The sequence below is a fragment of the Emydura macquarii genome, unplaced genomic scaffold (assembly GCF_026122565.2).
Source record: "Emydura macquarii macquarii isolate MOO-44397 ecotype Brisbane River unplaced genomic scaffold, CSIRO-AGI_Emac_v2 contig_2506, whole genome shotgun sequence".
Taxonomy (NCBI): domain Eukaryota; kingdom Metazoa; phylum Chordata; order Testudines; family Chelidae; genus Emydura; species Emydura macquarii.
Window position 1 is genome coordinate 383005 of NW_027132643.1, and position 21225 is coordinate 404229.

Consider the following 21225-nt stretch of genomic DNA (forward strand, 5'->3'; position numbering starts at 1 on the left):
AGTTACATGCCCAAATCTTATTGAAAGTTAAACATGGGGCCCTGTGCTCGTTATTTTTTTAGGCCCTTTGAGAAATCCAAACTTCAGCAGTGTTACTTTTTCTTCAGGAAACCTCTAAGGTTGGATTTTTGAAAAGCACTTACCTGAATTGGGAGCAGAACCCTCATTGACTTCAGTGGACTTCTTGTGCCTAACTATAATAGGCAATTTTCAAAATCCCACCCTTAGCGATTAAAGTGGGGAACAAATTTGTGCAGCGTTTTCCTTGCAACAAGTCCACAGAAAGATGAACTCAATTCACAGAAATTCATGGCTGAAACCCCTAGATTTCTGGACTTCAGTGGACATTGAATGAAATCTCTGGTGATTAGCAAAACCCAACCACTCACCCATTACTAGAATGAATTCAGAATCACTGAAGACAGAGCATAAAAGGAAGGGTCGGTCTTTCCTTTTGCACAAGAGCCTTTATTATATCAGTAACAAGCACAGAAAGCTACAAACACTAGCTTCATAGAAATGCACAGATCTCCAAGGTGAAATTACTTGCTCTTAAAATAATGTAAGTAAATATGTCACCACATCTTAATCTGGTGTACATTAGCACAGCGCCGTTGAAGTTAATGGAGTTATATCAACTTATGCCAGTTACAGACCTGGCCCAAATTTTCTACACTAAAATGATAAAAGTATGGATGGCGTTCCTAAGCAATAAAGCATTTTTTATCATGAAAAAAATCAAGCTGAGATGGTCAAAGCTGCCTGAGGGATTTGGATGACTCCATGTAATACTGTGGTGGCGTAACTTCCCTCTAAATATTCCTATTAAACACAAGACTGAAGAAGAATCCAAATACTCTCATCTTGTGACATATCAATTAAGAGTTAGAATTAACTAGCAATGAAAATAAAGGTGAAGAGAAAAAAACTGAATAATTTAAGAAAATCTAGGAACAAATCCCAAGCGGCTGATAATTCATGTAGATGTTCTGAAGTTATCCATTGCCAACAGCTGGGCATCTGGTCCATGGACTATGAAGGAGCTACTGCCCATTTACACAAGTTGGGGATTTGTTCCCATGAACTCCAGTAGAATTACGCTGATTTATACCCATTGGGAATCTGCCCCAACGGACGTCGCTGTCAGCGGTTCCTGTCTCCTTTCTTCAGCCCATTGTTCGTTTCCTTGTCACAGCCTATAAAAAAGATAGACCTGTGGTTATACGTTCTGGCCACTGTTTATTTCAATAGGACCCGCTCTCTAATGTCTACACTCTGTTGATGATCTGTAACGGGTGATGTGCCATTTTATGACTGGGGAGATCTGTGCTGGATTCCCAGGCTTTCTGTCTGACCTTGGGCACCTTAGGCCAACATTTTCAAAAGTCACCTTGCATTCTGAGCACACTGATTTCAACGGCGTGACAGACAATTTGTACCAGGTAGGGATCTGGTCCATTGAGTCCAGTGGAGTTACAGCTGAATGATACCAGCTGGAGATCTGGTCCAGTGACTCCCGTTGGCTTTCAATGGGATTTTGGATCTCAAAACTCCCATCAAGTCCTTTGAAAATCCCTACCCATGATCCTCCAAACCCTGCATGGGCACTATGATCATGAGAGTTCCTACCTCAGAAAATGAACAGCTTGATCGTCATGAGCGTGTTGAAGGCGATGCTTTTTGCAAGCAGAACTCTCAGGCCTAGGACAGTCACCGACAGCATATTCACGTTGTCTAAGCTTGGCTCTGTGGGGTGGAAAAAAGGACGGAGGGAACGTCTTGGATCAAATGATTTTGTATCAGCAGAAAGTGAAAGACACCTCAGGAAAAATGATATACAAGAAAGAAAGAAAGAATGACAAATAATTAAGAAAAATACAACAGTCTAGAACGAGAGAAGACAGAGACACTTTGCACAGACAGACAAAGTAGAATTCATTTCTTAAGACTGTGGATTTCATTTGTATTCATCTCCTGTGTGATGCTGGCAGGCCAGATGCCAGCTGTTGCCCTGGCTGCAGGCATTAGCTGAGAACTGACAACCTCGTAGCTGGAGACAAGACCAGCTCACCTGTATGTTAGTTTTGCTCAAAATAGGTATTAGTCTTCTAAGAATGTTTTTAGTGTTTAGACTCTATGAAATGCTTGTAAATTGCTGAAAGCATCAGTCTCACTTGTCATGGCTGTATTCCAGGCTATAAGAAAATATGTAAATTTTGCTTTGCAACTTTAAAAATGTTTGCTCTGAATTTACACACTCTGCATAGCCCTTTCCAAATGTAGTCTACCACTTACTCCCCTCTGAGATAGGGGCCTAATATACCTATGAACACAGAAAATAAAGGTCTGTAAGGAATAACACGATGCATTGTCTGCCATTACAGGATTTTTCTCATGTATCCCCCGACGAGAGCTTATGTACCCCTAGGTGTATGGGTATCCCAGTTTGAAAACCACTGCCTTAGATGCTCCAGTCTGTCTTGCCACCCAGACAAACTGGACTTAGTGATAAAAGGTCCCTTACACCACAATTCACAGCACGTCTAGGTTGTTTCCAGTCTCACTCCTCATTCCTCCTCCCTCCCCATTTCCTCCTGCCCATCCAGAAGGATTATCACACTCAGATGGGTCATCAAGGACCATTACAATACAAAGGATTGGTTTGTGGCCTTGCACCTGAGAAATGCTACATGCAAGGAAGCTGGTCCTGTAGAAACTGACTGAAGGAAATAAAACAAAGCCACATGAAAATTTTCCATCTTTTTAGCTGTTTGCACTCTGCAGTACTAAAATCTCTAAACTGAAGCCAGAGATACCAAGAGGCTACCTACTGGGGCTGCTCTGAAAGACACTTTGAACTGACACATCATGACAACTCTGCCAGTCCTAGGACTGAGATGGTAACTCATTGGTGTGGATACGTTTGCTTGCTTTAGCCTGTAAATAACTCTCCCATTCCTTTTTCCTAGTTCATAAACATAGTTTATTACAGACTTGGCTGCAGGTATTGTCTTTGGTATAAGATCCAGAGTACCAGTTGTTCTGGGGGCAAGTGACTGGTCTCGTGGGACTGGAAACAACCTAAATGTGGTGTGAATTCTGGTGTAAGTGACCTTTTATCACCAAGTCCAGTTTGTGTGGGTGGCAAGATAGACTGGAGCGTCTAAGGCAGTGGTTTTCAAACGGGGTACCGCTACCCCTAGGTGTACTCAAGCTCTCATCAGGGGATACGTGAGAAAAATCCTGTAATGGCAGACAATGCATCGTGTTATCCCTTACAGACCTTTATTTCCTGTGTTCATAGGTATATTAGGCCCCTATCTCAGAGGGGAGTAAGTGGTAGACTACATTTGGCAAGGGCTATGCAGACTAAAAAGTTTGAAAACCGCTGTTTTTGACAGTCTGCCCTGAGGTAGGCACTGCCAGTCATGAGCCTCTCTTGACAGCGTTGGTGACCAAAGCTGCGGTGTGGAAAGAACAAGAACACACTACCAGTGTCCTGTAAATAGTCAGAACTTAAACGTTATTTTATAACTGAGAAATTCCATTTTCAAACATTCACACTGAATTCCCACCCTCGAATCAGCATCATTTCACTGGCCCCTTATTTTATTTCATTTTATTTTGGGGAACTAACCTTCCTCGGTGGAATTCGAAGATTCACAAATTTGAGGTTTCACTGTCGGGGGTGGAATTGTAGCTGTCAGAAGATAGAAAAATGAAAATATATCTCAATTAAAACACGTATAAAATAAATGATAAATACAACCTCTCCCCAGTAATGAGTAAATGGAAATGTCTGAAAATCTGGTTGAAATTAAATTTTGAGTTAGTCATAAATATTTTTTATTTTTCCCCAGAGAAAGAGTAGACATTTTGTCCAAACCTCCCACCCACCCAAAAAAACCCAAAACATTGTGTTATGGTGTTCAACAATCACAAACCAAAGCAATTCTGACCTAGAAGTTTAGCTGAAAATTGAAAAATTTTCAGCTAAAAACAGAGCAGAACAAAATACTTTTGGGGGGGAAATCATGGTTTTGGTTTTCTGACTAAAAATAAAAGATATTTGCAAAAAGCAGGAACTTTCTGTAAAATCCACACTTCAAAAAATTCCTACTTTCCACCAAGAAAAGGTTTGGAAATAAAATTTTTGAAAAGCCCTACTTAATTGGATGGGACAAAGTGCTTTTTCCATTAAACACCTAATTCAAGACTCATTATTATCTATAGGAGACTTTATATGGAGTTGGATCACAAGTTAAGGTTGAGATTTTCAGAGAGATTTGGGCTCCTATTTCCCATTTAAGTAAATAAGAATTCAACATCCAAATACATCAGGCAGCTGTGAAAATCTAAATCATAATAGAAATATTTTCAACTAGCACTCACTAAAAAATGAAAAGCTAGTTCACCAAGGAAAAGTTACATTTTGAATTAGTGTCATTGCTAAGGATTCAACACTGAGCCATTTTTTCAAACTTTATCATGAAGGGTTTTTTTTAAATCAAAACTATAATCATTATCAGTTATAATAATATAATATAATCAGTTATAATAATCTAATCTAATCATTATCAGTTATAATCATTATCTGTTATAAAGTTATCAAAATTATTTACCTAAAATCCATCTTTACATTACTGAAAATTTCAATCCCCATTTCAACGATATTTTCAAGAACGTTTTCCATAAAAGCTTTGATTAAAAAGTCACAATTTTTCATAAAAAATGAACTGGGGACATTTTTTCATTTTCTTAAAAGGCCACTTTTCAACATAGAAACATTGTGTTTGAAATGCTTTCCATCTTGGCGTAGATTTACAAAGATTTAGGTGACTAAAAATGCATTTAGGTGTCTTATGTGATTTTTAAAAGCGCCTAAGTGGTGTTAAGTGTCCTGATGCTGTTTAAAATGTCACAGGGGGTGAGATTTGTAATGGTATCTACTTGGGCTTTTCAAAAACATCTGTGTGCCTAACACCCATTGCTTTTAAAAATCCCACTGGGAGCCCAAGTACCTTTAAAAATCTGACCCTAAATAAGTTATGTTTCTAACCGCCCTTGAAAAGAACTGCTTAGGTGCTTTTGAAAACCCTATCTGTCTCTTTAGGCACTTCAACACCTTTGAAAAATCTGGCCCCTAACTCTCATAAGAAGTTACATTGAATATTTCTTGCTGGGCATGGGTATCTTTGAATTTAGGAATACGTCAGATTATGACACACCACGAAATGAGGTGCATCTGAAAAGCTCTGATAAAATCCATATTTGGACCATGTAACTGTACCTGGAATAGTCGCTGTTTCGTTAAAGAATTCTCCTTCATGTTTAGCAGCACATGTCACTTTTGCATTGGGGTCAACTTTGACCACTTTGACCATGTTGTATTTCCCATCTGAAGAGAGAATGGCGTCTTTCGATTCATAGACAATGTTTGACTCTTGATTCACGGTCACCGTTACGCTCTTGGGGTAGAAATCCTTAACTAAACAAGCAGCCGTCACCGTGCCATCAGTTGGGTTTTTTGATTTCACAACAGAGACAGATGGTTTAGACTGTGTCTGAGTTTCTGAAAATAAATAGTTGATGGTTATAATTTAATCAGATTAAATTCTGAATGGGAGGGTGAGTCAGGTTAAGGATAATATGATAAAGTCATGGACTATGGAGACTTTCCCCTCTGGGTCAGATGTAGCAATCCCTTCACTTCAGTTTTGGATATGGTGATGGAATAGACAGTGCTTCATCTTCATATTACTGGTTTGAATGTAGGCCCTGCTGATGGTAACTGGGAAAAATATCACCTGATGTATTTTTTAAAGACCATTATCCTAGGTGCAATTGTCACTGTGTGGTTTCCTTCTGAAATATGAGCAAAAGATACTGAAAGCAGAATGGACCACAGAAGGGAGAGAGAGATGAGAACTAAGGCTGTGATTTTCAAAGGAGACTAAACAATTTGTGCATTCAAAATTCCAGCCTGAAAGCTCGAGTGGACATTTATATGAATATCAAAAACAATTCCCATGTGTCCTTAATACTTGCTGATATTGCTAAGAATTCACATGCATCGGTGTCCTCTTTTGTGTGAGTAAGAACTTCAGTCTTTAACAAGTGGGCCTTAAAATCAGCAAGTTCCACCCAGCTAGAGCATAAAACTCAAAAACATAATTTAGTCCTGCAGTCGCATCATCTTGGCACCTGTTCTGAAATTATAAATGCACACAAGGGAACGTTCTTCATGTTCCACAGCTTTTTGATGTGGTCAAAATGCCAAACCATTGCAATAACGGTAAGAAAGAAAGTTAAGTCATTGGGAGACAGATTCTACTATCTTTTACTCCTTGCTCTACAAGTAATCCCACAGAAATCAATGGGTCTACTTGTGGAGTAAAGTACTACTCCTAGTAATGGCAGTAAAATCAATTCCTTAGCTTACAGCTGCCGAATTCAAGAGGATTTTGCAGTTCTGCTAAGAGTTATAACAGTATTTTTCAACTCTTACTGCACCTTTTAAATGAGTTTCCCATAAGCGAGTTGATCAAGGCTCACAACCCTCTCTGGAGAAGTATTATTATGGGCATTGTAAAGGCAAGCAAATTTGATGTCAGCAGACCACTTACTGCAGGGGGCCCAAAATGTTTAATTAACATGAATATCCAGAAACCTAGTTAATGTGGAAAGGCATGAGGAGTACAGGGCATGGTTAGGTGCCTGAAATTTAACTCCAGCTTTAACTCCACATTGCCATGGTTTTCTGATGTGTGAAGAATAAGGTGACAATTATGTAAATATGAAGAAAAACAAAGTTGCATCTGGTATAAATCCACATTACTCCATTGGAATCAGAGGGACCAAACACCAGCTTGTGTCAATCAGCCATACAACAGTGGGGTGCTGTAAACTGACATAGCTCTGTTCTATCAACGGGCCAAATCTCCAATGGAAATTGTATTACTTTACACCAGCTAGAGCTCAATAATATCCAGAGGTTTCTACACTGCTAAGAGAAGTGCTGGTTTTCCATTTGTTTGTGTCTCCATGGTATTTTGTTTGTCTAACTTACACTAAAAAGAACAGGTACAAGAGAGAGATTTCCTTCTCTGTTCTCTAGTGTATCTATCCTATTGACAACCCTATTCCACGATCTCGGTAATGTGCATACTGACTGGCAGCTGTGTGTGAATCCGACTGTGCAAATGTATCCCTCAGAACCTCAGTTCTAACTGCAGCTAGTCACACCAACCCCCTTTGTAATGCAATGCAAACTCCTATCTCCATTTATACCAATTATAGTCAGAAAAGTCCTCGAAGCCTGACTCTCACCATGGGAACTCAATCAGTTTAATGGTATCGCTCCTGATATAAGAGGGAATAATTTGGCTAGCACACCAATTATTTATGCAATGGAAACAAAGGATCAGACTCCCAACTGGTGTAAATTGGCTGCACTTAACTCAGAGCTATGCTGAATTGCATTGGCTGAGAACCTGCAGCAATGCCGTCAGCTCGCATGTAAAACATAAAAATGATACTTACTGGGCTCAACCGATAGCTTAGTGCCTTTTCCAAAAGTCATAGCTCTGGTCTCCCATGCACAGTGCTGTATGGCCAGACATATAACTCAAGGGGTTGCTCTAAGAGCTACTTCAGGGGAAGCCTGATTTTCCCCAGCATAATGGAAACGAAACATATCCATTTGTCTTATGCAATGAAAACAGTGGAATCAAATACTATAGAAAATACAACACCGCTGTTACTTACTGGGCCCAACCAAAAGCTTAACGCCATTTCCAAAAGTCATAGCGGCTGTATCCCAAACACAGCACTTTGTCTCCAGACATAAAACGGAATGGTTTGTTTTAAGACCTACTAAAAAGGAAGCCTCTTAGACCACTCTAATCTGAAAATTTAGATGATAGTAACTACTTCTTGGCCTCCATCATACCAGTAGAAACAGGGATTTTCTTTTTTCAAATTTGTCTCCATTTTCCTGGTTTTGAAATTCCCCCTCCCCCTTGCTTCTTTTTTTTCCAGGAAGATTTAGCTAAACTTTTATCAATAATATTAGCAAACTGGCGATTAAAAAAATTGCTTATCTTCAAAAACCGCAGTTTTCAGGAAAAGAAAAAATTCAATAGCAGCATCAATTTAAAAAATGATGAATGTGTCTTTAAAAATTACAAAATTATGAACGTTTTCAAAGCAACTGACAGTTTTTGAAAATAATTGATTTGGAAAAAAAAATATATTTTCTGTTTGAAAAAATAGTTGATCAAAAAGTTTCAGCCAACTATAATTATCAACAGGCCTGGTTTTCATTCAATCTGAAGAACACTCTTCTCCAGTGAAAGAGAAAAATACAATTTACAACCATCTAAAGGAACAAAAACAGTTTTTTTCATAAAAAAAATTATCTTCTGGTCTCTTTGTAGCACCAAAACCATCAGTGAAGAAACAGTTCATTTGTTTCTCTCTCTTTTGAAAGAAAGAGTGGATTTAATTCTGCATAAAGGTGCAGACTGAAGAGTAAACAGGATATGAAGAGCAGAACGCATGATACTTACTTGGTTCCATGGCTAACGTCGTGCCTTTCCCAAATATTAAATAATCAGCACTTCTCAGACCGTGTGAAAAGTCTCTTTTAAAAACCCTGTTTGAAAAACACTCTCAACTCTGTGAATTTCTGAATTACGCATTCGGCAATCTAAGAGGCAAATTCTGTTAACTTTATTCACAGTGAGCAGCAGCTTAGTCCATGGACAGGCCTACTCAAACCAATGGGGCTTTTTGTGCAATAAGGAATTAAGGAACATCAGAGTATCACTATCTTGCCCCAAACCTGGAATTTTCAAAGGAACCTAATGGATTTAGGTGTCAGATTGCCATTGAAATGCAATGAGACTCGGGTGCCTAAATCCCTCAGGCTCCTTTCAAAACCCCAACCTTCACTCTAAGTTTATAAAAAGTCATCAAACTTTTTTGTCCCCCACTCACCCAGTTGGACTGCATGTTTAGTGCCATTTCCAAAAGTGAGCTTTGCAGTTGTAAATAAACTGCTAAATTCTCACACCAAAGCCCAACTCTGTGTCAGGCACCTGCAGTATTAGTCTAGCACAGACCTGGATCAAATGAATTGCTCTTCCATTCCCATTTAAATGAGTTAATTCGGCTCATAACAAAAGGGAAATGGCTGTGTATGACTCTTGGATCTCTATTGAGGAATGGTGATCAATTAGGGAGGTATTTTTAAGATTGACAAATACTCCCTGGTATCTTATACCTGGCTAAAATACTTCAGTTGTGGGAAATATATACTATACCTCCTCACTGAGATTCTCAAAGATTTGGGCACCTAATTTCTGTTCACATTAATGGCCATTTAGCAACCCAATCCACTAAGAGGCTTTGAAACCGGTCAACCTTAGAGAACAAACTCACCCAACTGAGAGAAATTTCCAGCATGCTCTGGGACTTAAGTTATCTGCAAGGAAAAACTTTTGAAACTGCAGTTCTTTCCACCCCTTCTCCCGCAACACACCTGGGTCGTCTCAGAGATGAATTCTCAACCAACAATAGGAACAATAGCTAGTTTTCATACACAGATCTCCAAAGGAGACTAAAGTATCATTATCCTCATTTCACAGATGGAGAAAATGAATCCCATTTTGGACTTGCCCAACATCACCCCAGGCAAATGTTAGATTAGGTGAGGGCTGAGGACAAGATTTAACACAGGGATTTCCAAAGGTGCCTAAGAAAACTAGGTGCTGATATTCTGAAAGTACAACAGCTCCCAGTGAAGTTCTGCGTCTTTGAGACGTCCCTGTGGAGTGCTGAACTCTGGGTGCTCAGCACTTTTAAAAGTCACATCGTTCAATTAGGTGCCAAAGTATTTGCTTACGAGCCTGTCTTTATGAAAAAATCTTAGTTCCAGACAATAATGATTCAGAAACGTGAAAACATAACAAATACATACTTGGTTCCACAGTTAGCCGGGTCCCACTGCCGAAGAGAAGTGCTGTTGTAGCACTGTTACAACCGGCCGTACAAAAACAGTTTACCTAGATTTTCCTCTTTTAAGGTCTTTTTATCTGCTTTGCTGGAGACCCTCGGAGCTGCATCGCATTCTTATCAGACAACACCTTGAATGTGTTTTCTGATCTCTGACATGATCAAAGTGCTGAGATACAGCCCAACTACTCTGCTGGTACAACTTAATTGGGACAGATTCTCAGCTCGAGTAAATTCGCACAATTGTGTTAAAAAGATCAAAGGGGGCTAACACAATCCTTGAATGCATAAAAAGGGCAATATCCTGTAGGAGCAGAAAGTTTATTTTAACCTCTGTCTTTGGCACTGGTGCAACCACTGCTGGAATACTGTGTCCAGTTCTGGTGCCCACAATTCAAGAAGGAGGTTGATGAATTGGAGGGGATTCAGAAAAGAGCCATGAGAATGATTAATTAGTGATAGACTTCAACCAATTTAGCTTAACAAAGAGACAGTTAAGAGGCGAATTGATCACAGTTTATAGGTATCTACATGGGAGACAAATATTTGATAATGATTTCTTCAATGTAGCAGAGAGCGGTTTAACATGACCCAATGGCTGGAAGTTGAATCTAGGTAAATTCAGAGTGGAAATAAGGCAGATGTTTTTAACAGTGAGGGTAATTAACCAGTGGAACAGTTGACCAAGGGTTGTAGTTAATTCTCCCTCGCTGGCAATTTTAAAATCAAGATTGGATGTTTTTCTAAAAGCTATTCTATGGGCATCGTTTTGGAGAAGTTCTGTGGCCGATGCTATACAGGAGGTCCAATTGGATGACCATGGTGGCCCTTTCTGGATTTGTAATCTATGAACTCAAAAGGACTGTGTCAATTCATATAACCTGAGATTCTCGCCCAATTGACTTCTCTGGAGTTATGTCAATTTACGCCATCTGTGGATCTGGCCCATTGCCTCCAATGGTGCTATATCAATTTATACCAGCGGACGACCTGGTCCAACTGACTTCAGTTGAGCTATGTCCCTTTACACCAGGTGAGTATTTGGCATCACTGATTTCCACGGATTTATATTGATTGACACCAACTGGGAAGCTGGTCTGTCTGATTTTAATGTGGTTAGCCTGGCAGATATTTTCACCCTAGGAATTTACTCTCTTGAATTTTAACACCAACAAGGACAAAAATGGTATAGTTGATTTCTAGATGCACTAATGAATGCATTTGCTTGTGCCTCCCATCACAAGGGAATTTTTCATCATCTCTTTTAACAGTGTTCTCATAAAAATCAATGAGAAACAAGATTGCTAAAAAATGCAAAAATTCAGGCAAAATATTAGGATTCTCCCTACATCCAACTATTCCAACTGTTCGTCCTATATCCAACCATTAACCCACTCCACCAAACAATGTTTTAAATATACAGTTATATGCGTGACTGAAGGTTTTCTGTGATATGTTTATGGAGGAGAGAATTTTCAAAAGTGCCAAGGAAATTGTGCTCTTAACTTCCTTAGGCACTTTTTGGATATCTCCTCCATAGAGCATGCAAAAGGCTGAAAACATAGAAGATTGACTAGGGGATTTGGACACCCAAATTAAATAGTTATAACAGGAATTTGGTTTTCAGGGGTAACATTTTCAAAAGTACACACAAGTTAGATTTGTAAAGGCATTTAGGTGCATTTAAGCTAGTTGTATAGGGATTTAAAAATGTGGATAGGCACTTTACTGGGGATTTCAATCACGTCTAGATGCCTTTTGGTGCCTTTTGGTGCTTTTGAAAAATCTTACTAGGCACCTCTTTACGGCCGTAATCATCTACATACATTTAAAATTCGGGACCTTAGGAGCTGAAGCCTCATTGAAAGTTTACGGGACTGAGTATCATTAAGTGTTTACATGATTTCAATGGGAGTTAGACACATAAAACCTTGGGACATCTGAGTCTTGGCTGCTTTTGAAAATTTTACCCGTAATCCACCAACGACTGCTCTGCTGTCAGTTTCTAAACAGAGCTGGATATTTCTGAACAATAAAATCAAGCTTTCCACCACTATAACTTCCCCAAAAAGCTCATAAATATGTCTGATAAATACTTACGTGGTTCAACTCTCAGCTGAGTGCCTTTCCCGAATACCAAGGGCTCTGTATAAGCACACTTCAAATGGTCCCTACAAAAACTTACATGTTCTATCTCTGTCAGGGGAGTTCTGGGACTTCATGAACTGACTCACAAAATATTTTCCCTTTGAGTTACAGCTCCACTTTCCAAAAGGAAGCCCAACACCACCTAATCCAATTTCTGCAATTTACACCAAAGAAACTTCAAAGAAATCCAGCAACCAGACTTAAAGTTGTTCCTTAGACCCACTGCATATTTCAACCCTATCTGCAAACTTTAATCACTTTCCTAAAAAAACATAAATTATACAGGTGCCAGTTTTACAATTGTCCCGGAGATTTGGGCATCCAATTCCCATTTGTTTTGAAGGAACTTGGATATCCCAATTATTTAGGCAGTTTTGAAAACTTCAGCCCAAGGTTATTAAAGCATTATTTCAGGAGCATGAAAAACATACACGCTGCTTTTTGCAGATTAATTACTTACTTGGTTCCACGGTCACTTTGGTGCCTTTCCCGAAAATCAGTTTTGCATCCCCCACGCAGCTAGAGAGCCATTGCAAAACTGCTCCAAAGCATCAGCCCTGAACCCAGAGACTTACAGTGCGAATCCACTGGAGTTTAGTGGTGCTGAGGCATTTTTCACCAAATCTGGCCCAGATTACCAGATCCTGAGCTAGTGTAAATCAATATAACTCCACTGAAGTCACACCTGGAGCAAAGGATCCAGCCCACTGTCTCTACTGCAGATATCTAGGGACCTGGCCCACTGACTCCAACAGAGCTACCCCCAATTTACACCAGCGAGGGTCCTTTGACTCCAATGGAATGATGTTGATTTACACAAGTTGGGAATCTGGCCCATTAGGGCAATGGAGCTTTGCAGTGGAGCTGAGCATCTAATGCTGAGTCTTAGTCAGCAAGAATAACCTCTCAAACCCCAGAAAGCAAAATCATTTCTTTGTTGAACCACCAAGAAATGGTCCCCTTTTCTTCTAATGTAATTTTAAACATACAAAGCTTTGTACTTACGTGGTTCTACTGTAACAGAGGTCCCTTTTCCGAAGATGAGCTTATTTGTATCCACATTGTTTGTAGCCTACTGGAGAATATCTCTCTACAGCAGCTCCGTAGACATGTAAAGACAGAGGACTAAAAACAATATTTTATCCAATACACATTATCCAAAGCAAAAAAGTGTGTGTAATAGGTCCTCTGTCCTCCAAAGATTCCAAAAAATAATTCTGTATTTGAATCATTCCAAAGACTTTGTTCCAGAAGATACTTGTGAGCTAAATCCTCTCTCCAGCTTTTAGGATACTGATCAAACTGTTTCTTAGGCATTAAATGGAAATAGGGAGACAAGAAATAAAAAATGCTGTAATTACTTCCTCTGCAATTTCAGGTTAATGTATTTTTCCCCGGGAAATATTGCTTTTCTTGCGTCTGTAGGTTTTTGTACGGCACTCTATGGAGTGTGTATCACTGTGGTATATCCCCCCAACACAGTGTTCCACTTCATTACAAAAACTCTCTCTTCCTTTCTCACCGTGGACAGAGTTCTGAGAGTGTATGCAGTCACGTGGCTTCTCAAGAGACTATTCCAAGGAAATGAAAGTGGTTGCTTACCACAGCTTTGTTCCAACCACTGAAACGTGAAGACAGAGGCCAAGATGTTCCAACATGGGGGCCCAAAGTGCGTATTCAAGATGGGCATTTTCAAAGGAGCCTAAGGAAGGTGGACATGCAAGCTGAGATGCTCAAAGCTATCAAAGGGATTTGGAGACAGATTAACACGGGTATTTAGGCACCTATAGGTACAGATAGGCACCTTGTGGGATTGTTAAAAGCAGCTAAGTAGCTTAGGATCCTAACTCTCATTGCAATCCATGGGAGTTAGACATTTAGGCCTTGATTTTTAAAGGTATTTTGGTGCCTAGTGAGGTTTTCAAAAGCACCTAGGTGGCTAAAACCCATCCATTTCCAATGAGAATCATGCACATAGGTACTTTTGAAAATGCTCACTAGCTAGCTAAATACCTTTAAAAATCTGGCCCTTAACCTTCTTAGGTGCTGTTGAAAATCCCGTTAGTGTCAGGGCAGCCTGGTGACTGGCTGTGGCTGGAGAAGAAGCAGTCCATCAGAACCAGCAGGCAGCTGGGCGCATCTCGCCACTGTAATGACACCAAGCAAATTGTACTGGCTGCTTTCATTAGGAGCCTGCCTTGGGGTCACTTGGTTAGACCCTAGCTTGTGGATTGCCTGGGCCCTTGGAACTCGCAGGTAATTACCCCAGATGACTCATCAGGCTTAGCACCCCGTTGAGCAGTTTTACCTTAGACCACTGGTCCTGTACCACACCCAGCACCTGGGTTGCATTATAGTAAATCAAAAGGAAATGTATTCAAGAGAGAACAGAGCTTGAAATAGAAATAAGTGTGAGTGATGGAGACAAATGGCTCCATACAAAACACAGTCATAAAACGTGAACTAAGGCCTATATTTATTAGTAGTTACTTTTCCTATCTAATCAAGCAGATTCTCTCCCCAAAACTCAGTCTTTTGCAGCTCTTGCTAGCCCCAAGGAGCAAGGACCCAGTATTTCATTAAGTTACCTCCCCAGCGGTGGGTACAGATTGTCTTTCTCCTCCTGCACCACTTGTCCCAATTCCCGTGGCAGACGGCTCCGTTCAGCGGGACGCAGTTGAGCCGGGCCTGGTGGATGAACTTCCAGTCGGCGAATTGGGTGAAGCTGCCCCCGGGGAGGATGTGGTTGCTGGCATCCCACTTGCTCATCACCTCGAAGGCCTTGCTCCAGTTCAGCTTCTACTTGAGGTTGTCCACGTACTGCGCGGGGATGCACCCTTCAGCAGGCTCCTGGCTATCAATTGTGTTTTTGGTGGTTTTGACCCGTGGGACAAGGACTCCAAGTTCCTGGCGTGCCTCGCACCACGTCCAGTGGCAGCTGATGTGCTTCTCCAGGCGTCGCGTGGTGTTGCGGGCGTGGGTACAAAGTGAAGCGAAGTTGCCCCCATCCCGTCCAAACTCGCCAGCCAGAGAGCTACGGCTTCATGCCTGGAGGGGATTCTGCTGATCCGCTTCTTGATCACGTCACTGTGACGTTCTTCACTGGGGTATGTCAGAAGGCGGAACACATGGGGGAGCACCGTGATGTCACGCAGGTCGCCCATGTGAGGGATATTAGCGCCATCCTGTCTGTGTGCGTGATGTACAACAGCTCGTTACTGGCCCTTTGGGGAAGAAACATCCACTTCTTCACCAGCTGCCTGATGGTGCTGTCTGCCTCGTTGAGGGGCACCTTCACCACGGTGGATCCACACAAGAGGAATGAGATACGGGGGATCAGGAAGGTGTTCAGAGCGTTGATCTTCTGCCACAGGGCCAGCAGGGAGGCGTCGTTCTTGGCCATGTCCCGTAGGATCTCTGCGATGGATAATCAGCTAGCCAGGGAGGGGTGAAAACTCTTTGGCTTGAATGGCTCATCACCAAAACATAGGATTCCCTCGTGATTCACTTTCCTTCCAAGACCATAAGGGCACCATTTTCAATATAGTTACATTATTCCTTAAATATAACCCATACACACAACTCACCACAATTATGAATAGCTGTAATTTACAAGCTTTCAGTCGGGCTCTCACCTGTTACCCTTTATGGATAAATACTATGAAAGTGGTGTCGTGAGTTTTTCAGGTCTGACACAAATTGGTAACCCTTTGCCAGTTGGCAGCCATGAGCCTCTGGGTCACACCCCATTATCTAGCTCAATTGTTCTCAATTTTTTTTTGCTTGGACGACCTTTGAAAATATTTCAGGCTGTGACGACCCCCCCAAAAAAACGTAATGACCTCCCCAATGCCATTCCACCCTTACTGACATGCGCGGGGGCTGACAGCTCGTGACCCCCCCATAATAACTTCCTGACCCTTTGAGGGGTAACGACCCCCAGTTTGAGAACCCCTGATCTAGCTAGCTGGCTAGTTCACCGTGATCATAGTATCTGAGCACCTTTCAGGTTATTCACTACAGAATAGCACGGTCCCCATGGGATGTCTAGGAATTCTCTGTTTTATGCCTTCTTTAACTATGAGAACCTTTGTTTGGAGTGGGTTGGGGGATTGTTCGTTTTCTTCCATTTTTTTCCTTGTTTGGTTGGTTGGTTTGGTTTTGGGGAAGTTGAAGGGGTTGGTTTTGTGGGGGGGGGGGTTAATTTTTTTTGTTTTGTTTATTGGTTTTCTGATAATTTTTGTTTCTTTTCTGTTTTTTGTTTTCTGGTTCAATTAGTTTGGTTTCAGATTGTTTTTTATTGTGGGATTTGCTGTTTTGGCTGTTACTCTGGTGCTAGTGTGAAAGTTTTATTAAAGAAGGTGTTGCAGCATGAAAAAAAGGGTCATCAGAGTGGGGTAGTGAAATCCCCTCTAGAAGTTTGGTTCCCAGCCTGGTACTCCTTCATCAAGAATGCCATCTTGACTATAATAAGTGGAACAAACTGTGCATGAATGTATCACTTTCTGTGGTTTAGACAAAAAGCAGCTCCCTTTCATTATCTTTTTAACCTCCTTCCTTCTGAGCATCTAAGGATACAGCACGCTCCCCCGCCAGAAACTGTAGCGGTTGGTTTTTGTACAGTAACTCAATTACATTCAATCACTGTGGTACGTAGTATACACAGTGATAAAGAGTGCTACAAAAACCTTTCTGACTTCACTCCACCACCACGTGACACAATCTCGCTTTCTCGAGCACCTGGGTTAGCACCCCCCAGCTAGTCAGTAATTGCCCTGCCAAAATTCTGTGTTTATGAAGTGAAAACAGAGGCTCCGTAATTACTTTTTTTGAAAGGTTAAGAGCCAGAGTCCCAGAAGGTGTGAATCAATGTTACTCCATTCAGGTCAGAGGATCTCTGCCAATGTACATTCGCTGGGGCTGTCAATAAAAGGTTTGTCCATAACTTCCTTCAGCTACTTTGGAAGTCTAACCTTTAGTGTCCTGTGAAATTTAAAAAAAATATAACTGTCCTCTCTTTTCAAATATAGGCCTTTATACATTTTGAAAGGTAGGTACCCAGCCCCCACTGAAATCCTTTCGGATCCTTTGAAAATCTTAAAACAAACCTTTGCCGGCATTCTTTTAGGGCATCACAGAGAATGAGCCTGTGACTCGAGGACTCTTTTGAGAACTTAAAAGTGTGATTAAATTGGAAACGATGGGGATTAATATGAAAATTGGAAGGTGGATAAGGAACTGGTTAAATGGGAGTCTGCAAAGAGTCATACTGAAAGATGAACTGTCAGGCTGGAGGGAGGTTACTAGTGGAGTTCCTCAGGGACTGGTCTTGGAACCAATCTTATTTTCCTTTTTATTACTGACCTTGGCACAAAAAGTGGGAGTGTGCTAATAGAGTCTGCAGATGACACAAAGTTGGGAGGTATTGCTAATACAGAGAAAGACCAGGATATCATACAACAAGATCTGGATGACCTTGTAAACTGGAGTAACAGAAATAGGATAAAATTTAATAGTGGAAATGCAAGGTCATGCATTTAGGGACTCAAAACAAGAACTTTTTGCTATAAGCTGGGGACGCATCAGTTGGAAGTGACAGAGGAAGAGAGGGACCTGGTCGTATTGGTTGATCACAGGATGACTATGAGCCACCAAAGTGATGTGGTCGTGAAAAAAGCGAATACGGTCCTAGGATGCACCAGACAAGGTATGTCCAGTAGAGATAGTGTTAGTACTGTTATACAAGGTGCTGGTTAGACCTCATCTGGAATACTGTGTGCAGTTCTGGTCCCCCATGTTTAAGAAAGATGAATTCAAACTGGAACAGGTTTAGAGAAGGGCTACTAGGATGATCCGCGGAATAGAAAACCTGCTTCATGAGAGGAGACTCAAAGAGCTTGACTTGTTTAGCCTAACCAAGAGAAGGCTGAGGGGAGATGTGATTGCTCTGTATAAATACATCAGACAGAGGGATACGTACCAGGGAGAGAGAGGAGTTATTTAAGGTCAGCACCAATGTGGACACAAGAACCAATGGCGATAAACTGGCCATCAGGAAGTTTAGACTCGATATTAGACGCAGGTTTCTAACCATCAGAGGAGTGAAGTTCTGGAGCAGCCTTCCAAGGGGAGCAGTGGGGGCAAGAAACCCAGCTGGCTTCAGGACTGAGCTTGATAAGTTTTTGGAGGGGATGGGATGATGGGACAGCCCAATTTGGCAATTGACTGATCTTTGACTACTGGTGGTAGATATGCCAATGGCCTGGGGCTTTGGCCTGGTCTGCCAGCATCACAGGGGACTTCTTTGTGTTGTGTTGGTTCGTTATTTCCCTGTCCATCTGGTTGCCTGGTTGCTTTGCTGTTTGGTTTCTTAGTTGATTTGGGTTGGGTTACATATTTGGTTGGTTTAATTTATTCATTTATTCATTTTTTTTATTTGTTTGCTCACTTTGTGGGTTATTTGTTTGTCTGATTGTTTCTTTGGTTTCTTGATTGATAATTTGGCTGGTGTGTAGGTTGCTTGTTTGCTTGGTTGTATTACATTATGAACTATTACCATCGCTACTGTTAAAGACATTGCATTGCTATTGAGCATATTTATATGAAATTATTAAATTATTCTCTCCTTTTTAATTTTACAGGGTTTGCTTCTGTTTTGTCCTTTTCATAAATGAAGGGGACAGAATCAACCAGCTAGAACAACCTCTCTCCAGCCTGTCTTTAAATCCCTTACAGTAAAAAAAGGAAGTTCTGAGGATTTTCTCTCTAACTGCACACAAGCATCTTCCCCTTACACCCAATCCCCCACAGCACAGAAGATGTTTGTCTGGGCTGGCCACACACCTGTGACTTGCCTAGAGTGCACTTTCCCACGCTGTGTGTTGTGGTTTGGTTCAGAGGACTCAGGGACAAGTCTGGCTACGCCACCCTTCCCACAAAACCGCAATCCTTTCAGCTTCTCCGAATCGGCAGGGAAAGCTGCTGTCAATTAGCAATTGCAAAAATGCTTGCACCCTTGCTGTGCAGACTGGCCTTTTTAAGTTCTTTTCTTTTCGGTGTGTTTCAAAACAAAAACTTGGCAGGAGGCGCTCACGTACCACGATAATAAATGTGATGGGAGAGAAAGAGAGAGCACGTGGGCATCTGTGTGTGAGAAGGAAAGAGAGTTCAGAGGGGAGAAAAGAGAGAGTTTAAAAGTTTATGTAGCACTCATAAGGCAAAGTCAGGATTGGATTAACCTGCACCCCGTCCTTTTAAGGATTGAAGGCCAGCTAAGGAGGTCAAAGCACCTTTGAAAGTGCACCGCTGAAAGCACTCAGCAGCAATGGGCTTGTGCAACTTGTGTTTGTTTATTCTTGGATGCTAAGATTAATGTAACTCCGGTTTTAAAACTCTCTTTGGGCCGAGAGTGTAACGTTTGCATGTGGTTTCATTAGAAGTGGCTGAAATCCTGCTTCTGCCGTTATGAGCCTCTAGCGTGAAGCACCCCCTTCTGCTCTCTGCAAGGCCTCAGGTCCCTCAGAGACAGCGTTCACATTTCTGTCCCACTCCTGCTTCACTCTCAATCACTGTGTCTCATATAGCCTGGCACAGTGATAGGTGGCACTGTCTGCACTTGTCAGAGACCTCAGCTCGAAATAAAACTGGTTTTTGGAAGTGTCTCTGGAGATTATTATTCGACTCTGAAATGATGGGCCATAGGACGTCTCCCCCTTAGAGTTGATCAGCCCCATGTACTCCAGTCCATTCCCGGGACTCTGCTTGAACCAGTACCAGAAGGTCCATCCATCTGTGATATAGGTACCGTACACAGCACAGTTCAGTCTCAGAGTTTCCGAGGACTGCACCACAGCCGGGCCAAACTCCACCAGTCGAAACGGGGGAAGGTCACCTAGAAAAATGGGGAAGGGGTGCAAAGTTAATAGACCCACCCTGCCAGATTGGCTCCCACAACACCCTGTATTCTCTGTAAACACTCACATAACACCAGGGCAGCCAGAAAACTGAGAAGGAGCCAAGATGCTCCCATTTCTACCACCGGAGAGCAGCACAAGGTGGCCACATTAGCTTCTGGGTGGAGAACATTTCGGCAGAGCTGGGAGCTTCTAGACAGGAAACCCTGGGTGGTTGTGGGCACCAAAACATTGTGCAGTGCAACCAATGGGGGAAGAGTTCACTAGAACCATCCTGCCTATCTGTGTGTGTGTATCTATCTGATACAGTCCGCCCACTTTTGCCCCCACCTAGCTACATCTCCGTAAAACTCCAGACTCTTGTCTCCTCTAGGATTTTACAGTTAATTATCTAGCTAGAGAGAGAGAGAGAGCCATGTATGAAGTGTGTCTACATTACATTGTCCCCATGAGATGTTAAAAAATGGATTTATTATTAGTGAATATTATTTTACATGGGCCTCCAATGTGTGATGAAAACCACTGAAACTCTCTGCTGTACTAAAAGGAAAGATTGCTGATGATGATTGTTGATGATGATAGTGGTGATGGGTTTTTTTACAGATGGGAAACTGAGACACAGAGAGAGAACACCATTCTCATCCTAAAACACAGCTAACACACCTTGACCTAGTGTGACTTTGTCTCCTCCTTGTGGCCAGAGCATACAACCAGGTTTGTGAGTGAGTTTTTTAATCAAAAGATTGTAAACTGTTTACAAATATATTTGGAAGAATTCCATTCTTTTGTCATTTCCGTGGTTAATGTTCTTGTTTATTTTTAAGCATTTTTTTCAATATTTATCCATTTAAATGGTCACGATGGTGCAAATTTATGGGTTTTAAGTTTTTTATCTATTTCAATTTTCACAGTTGTGGGAAATTATTGGGTGGGGGGGCAGGCAATGGGGGAGTCGGACAATAATTATATAATGACAGTAAATGTTACCATTCAAAAAGTTAAAGCTTCATAAGTCTTAAAAACAAATGGTCAACATCGCATGTCAAAACATACAAAGTAAATAGCCTTAAATAAGACTCCAATGTGAAGTTCTCCGTCGCTGTTTTTTCTTTCTTTGCCTAACTATAAATGTTGATTATCCATTTAA

At 41.3% G+C, this 21225-nt stretch overlaps 1 gene segment (V, D, J or C); it reads right to left on the reverse strand.

Annotated features, from left to right (window-relative positions):
• Window positions 1-454: 454 nt before the first annotated feature.
• LOC137163320 (T cell receptor delta constant-like) lies at window positions 455-14934 on the reverse strand. The segment is given in 6 exon segments: window positions 455-1196; window positions 1630-1746; window positions 3638-3700; window positions 5291-5572; window positions 9983-10035; window positions 14795-14934. Coding segments are annotated over 5 exon segments (654 nt in total).
• Between the last annotated feature and the right edge of the window lie 6291 nt (window positions 14935-21225).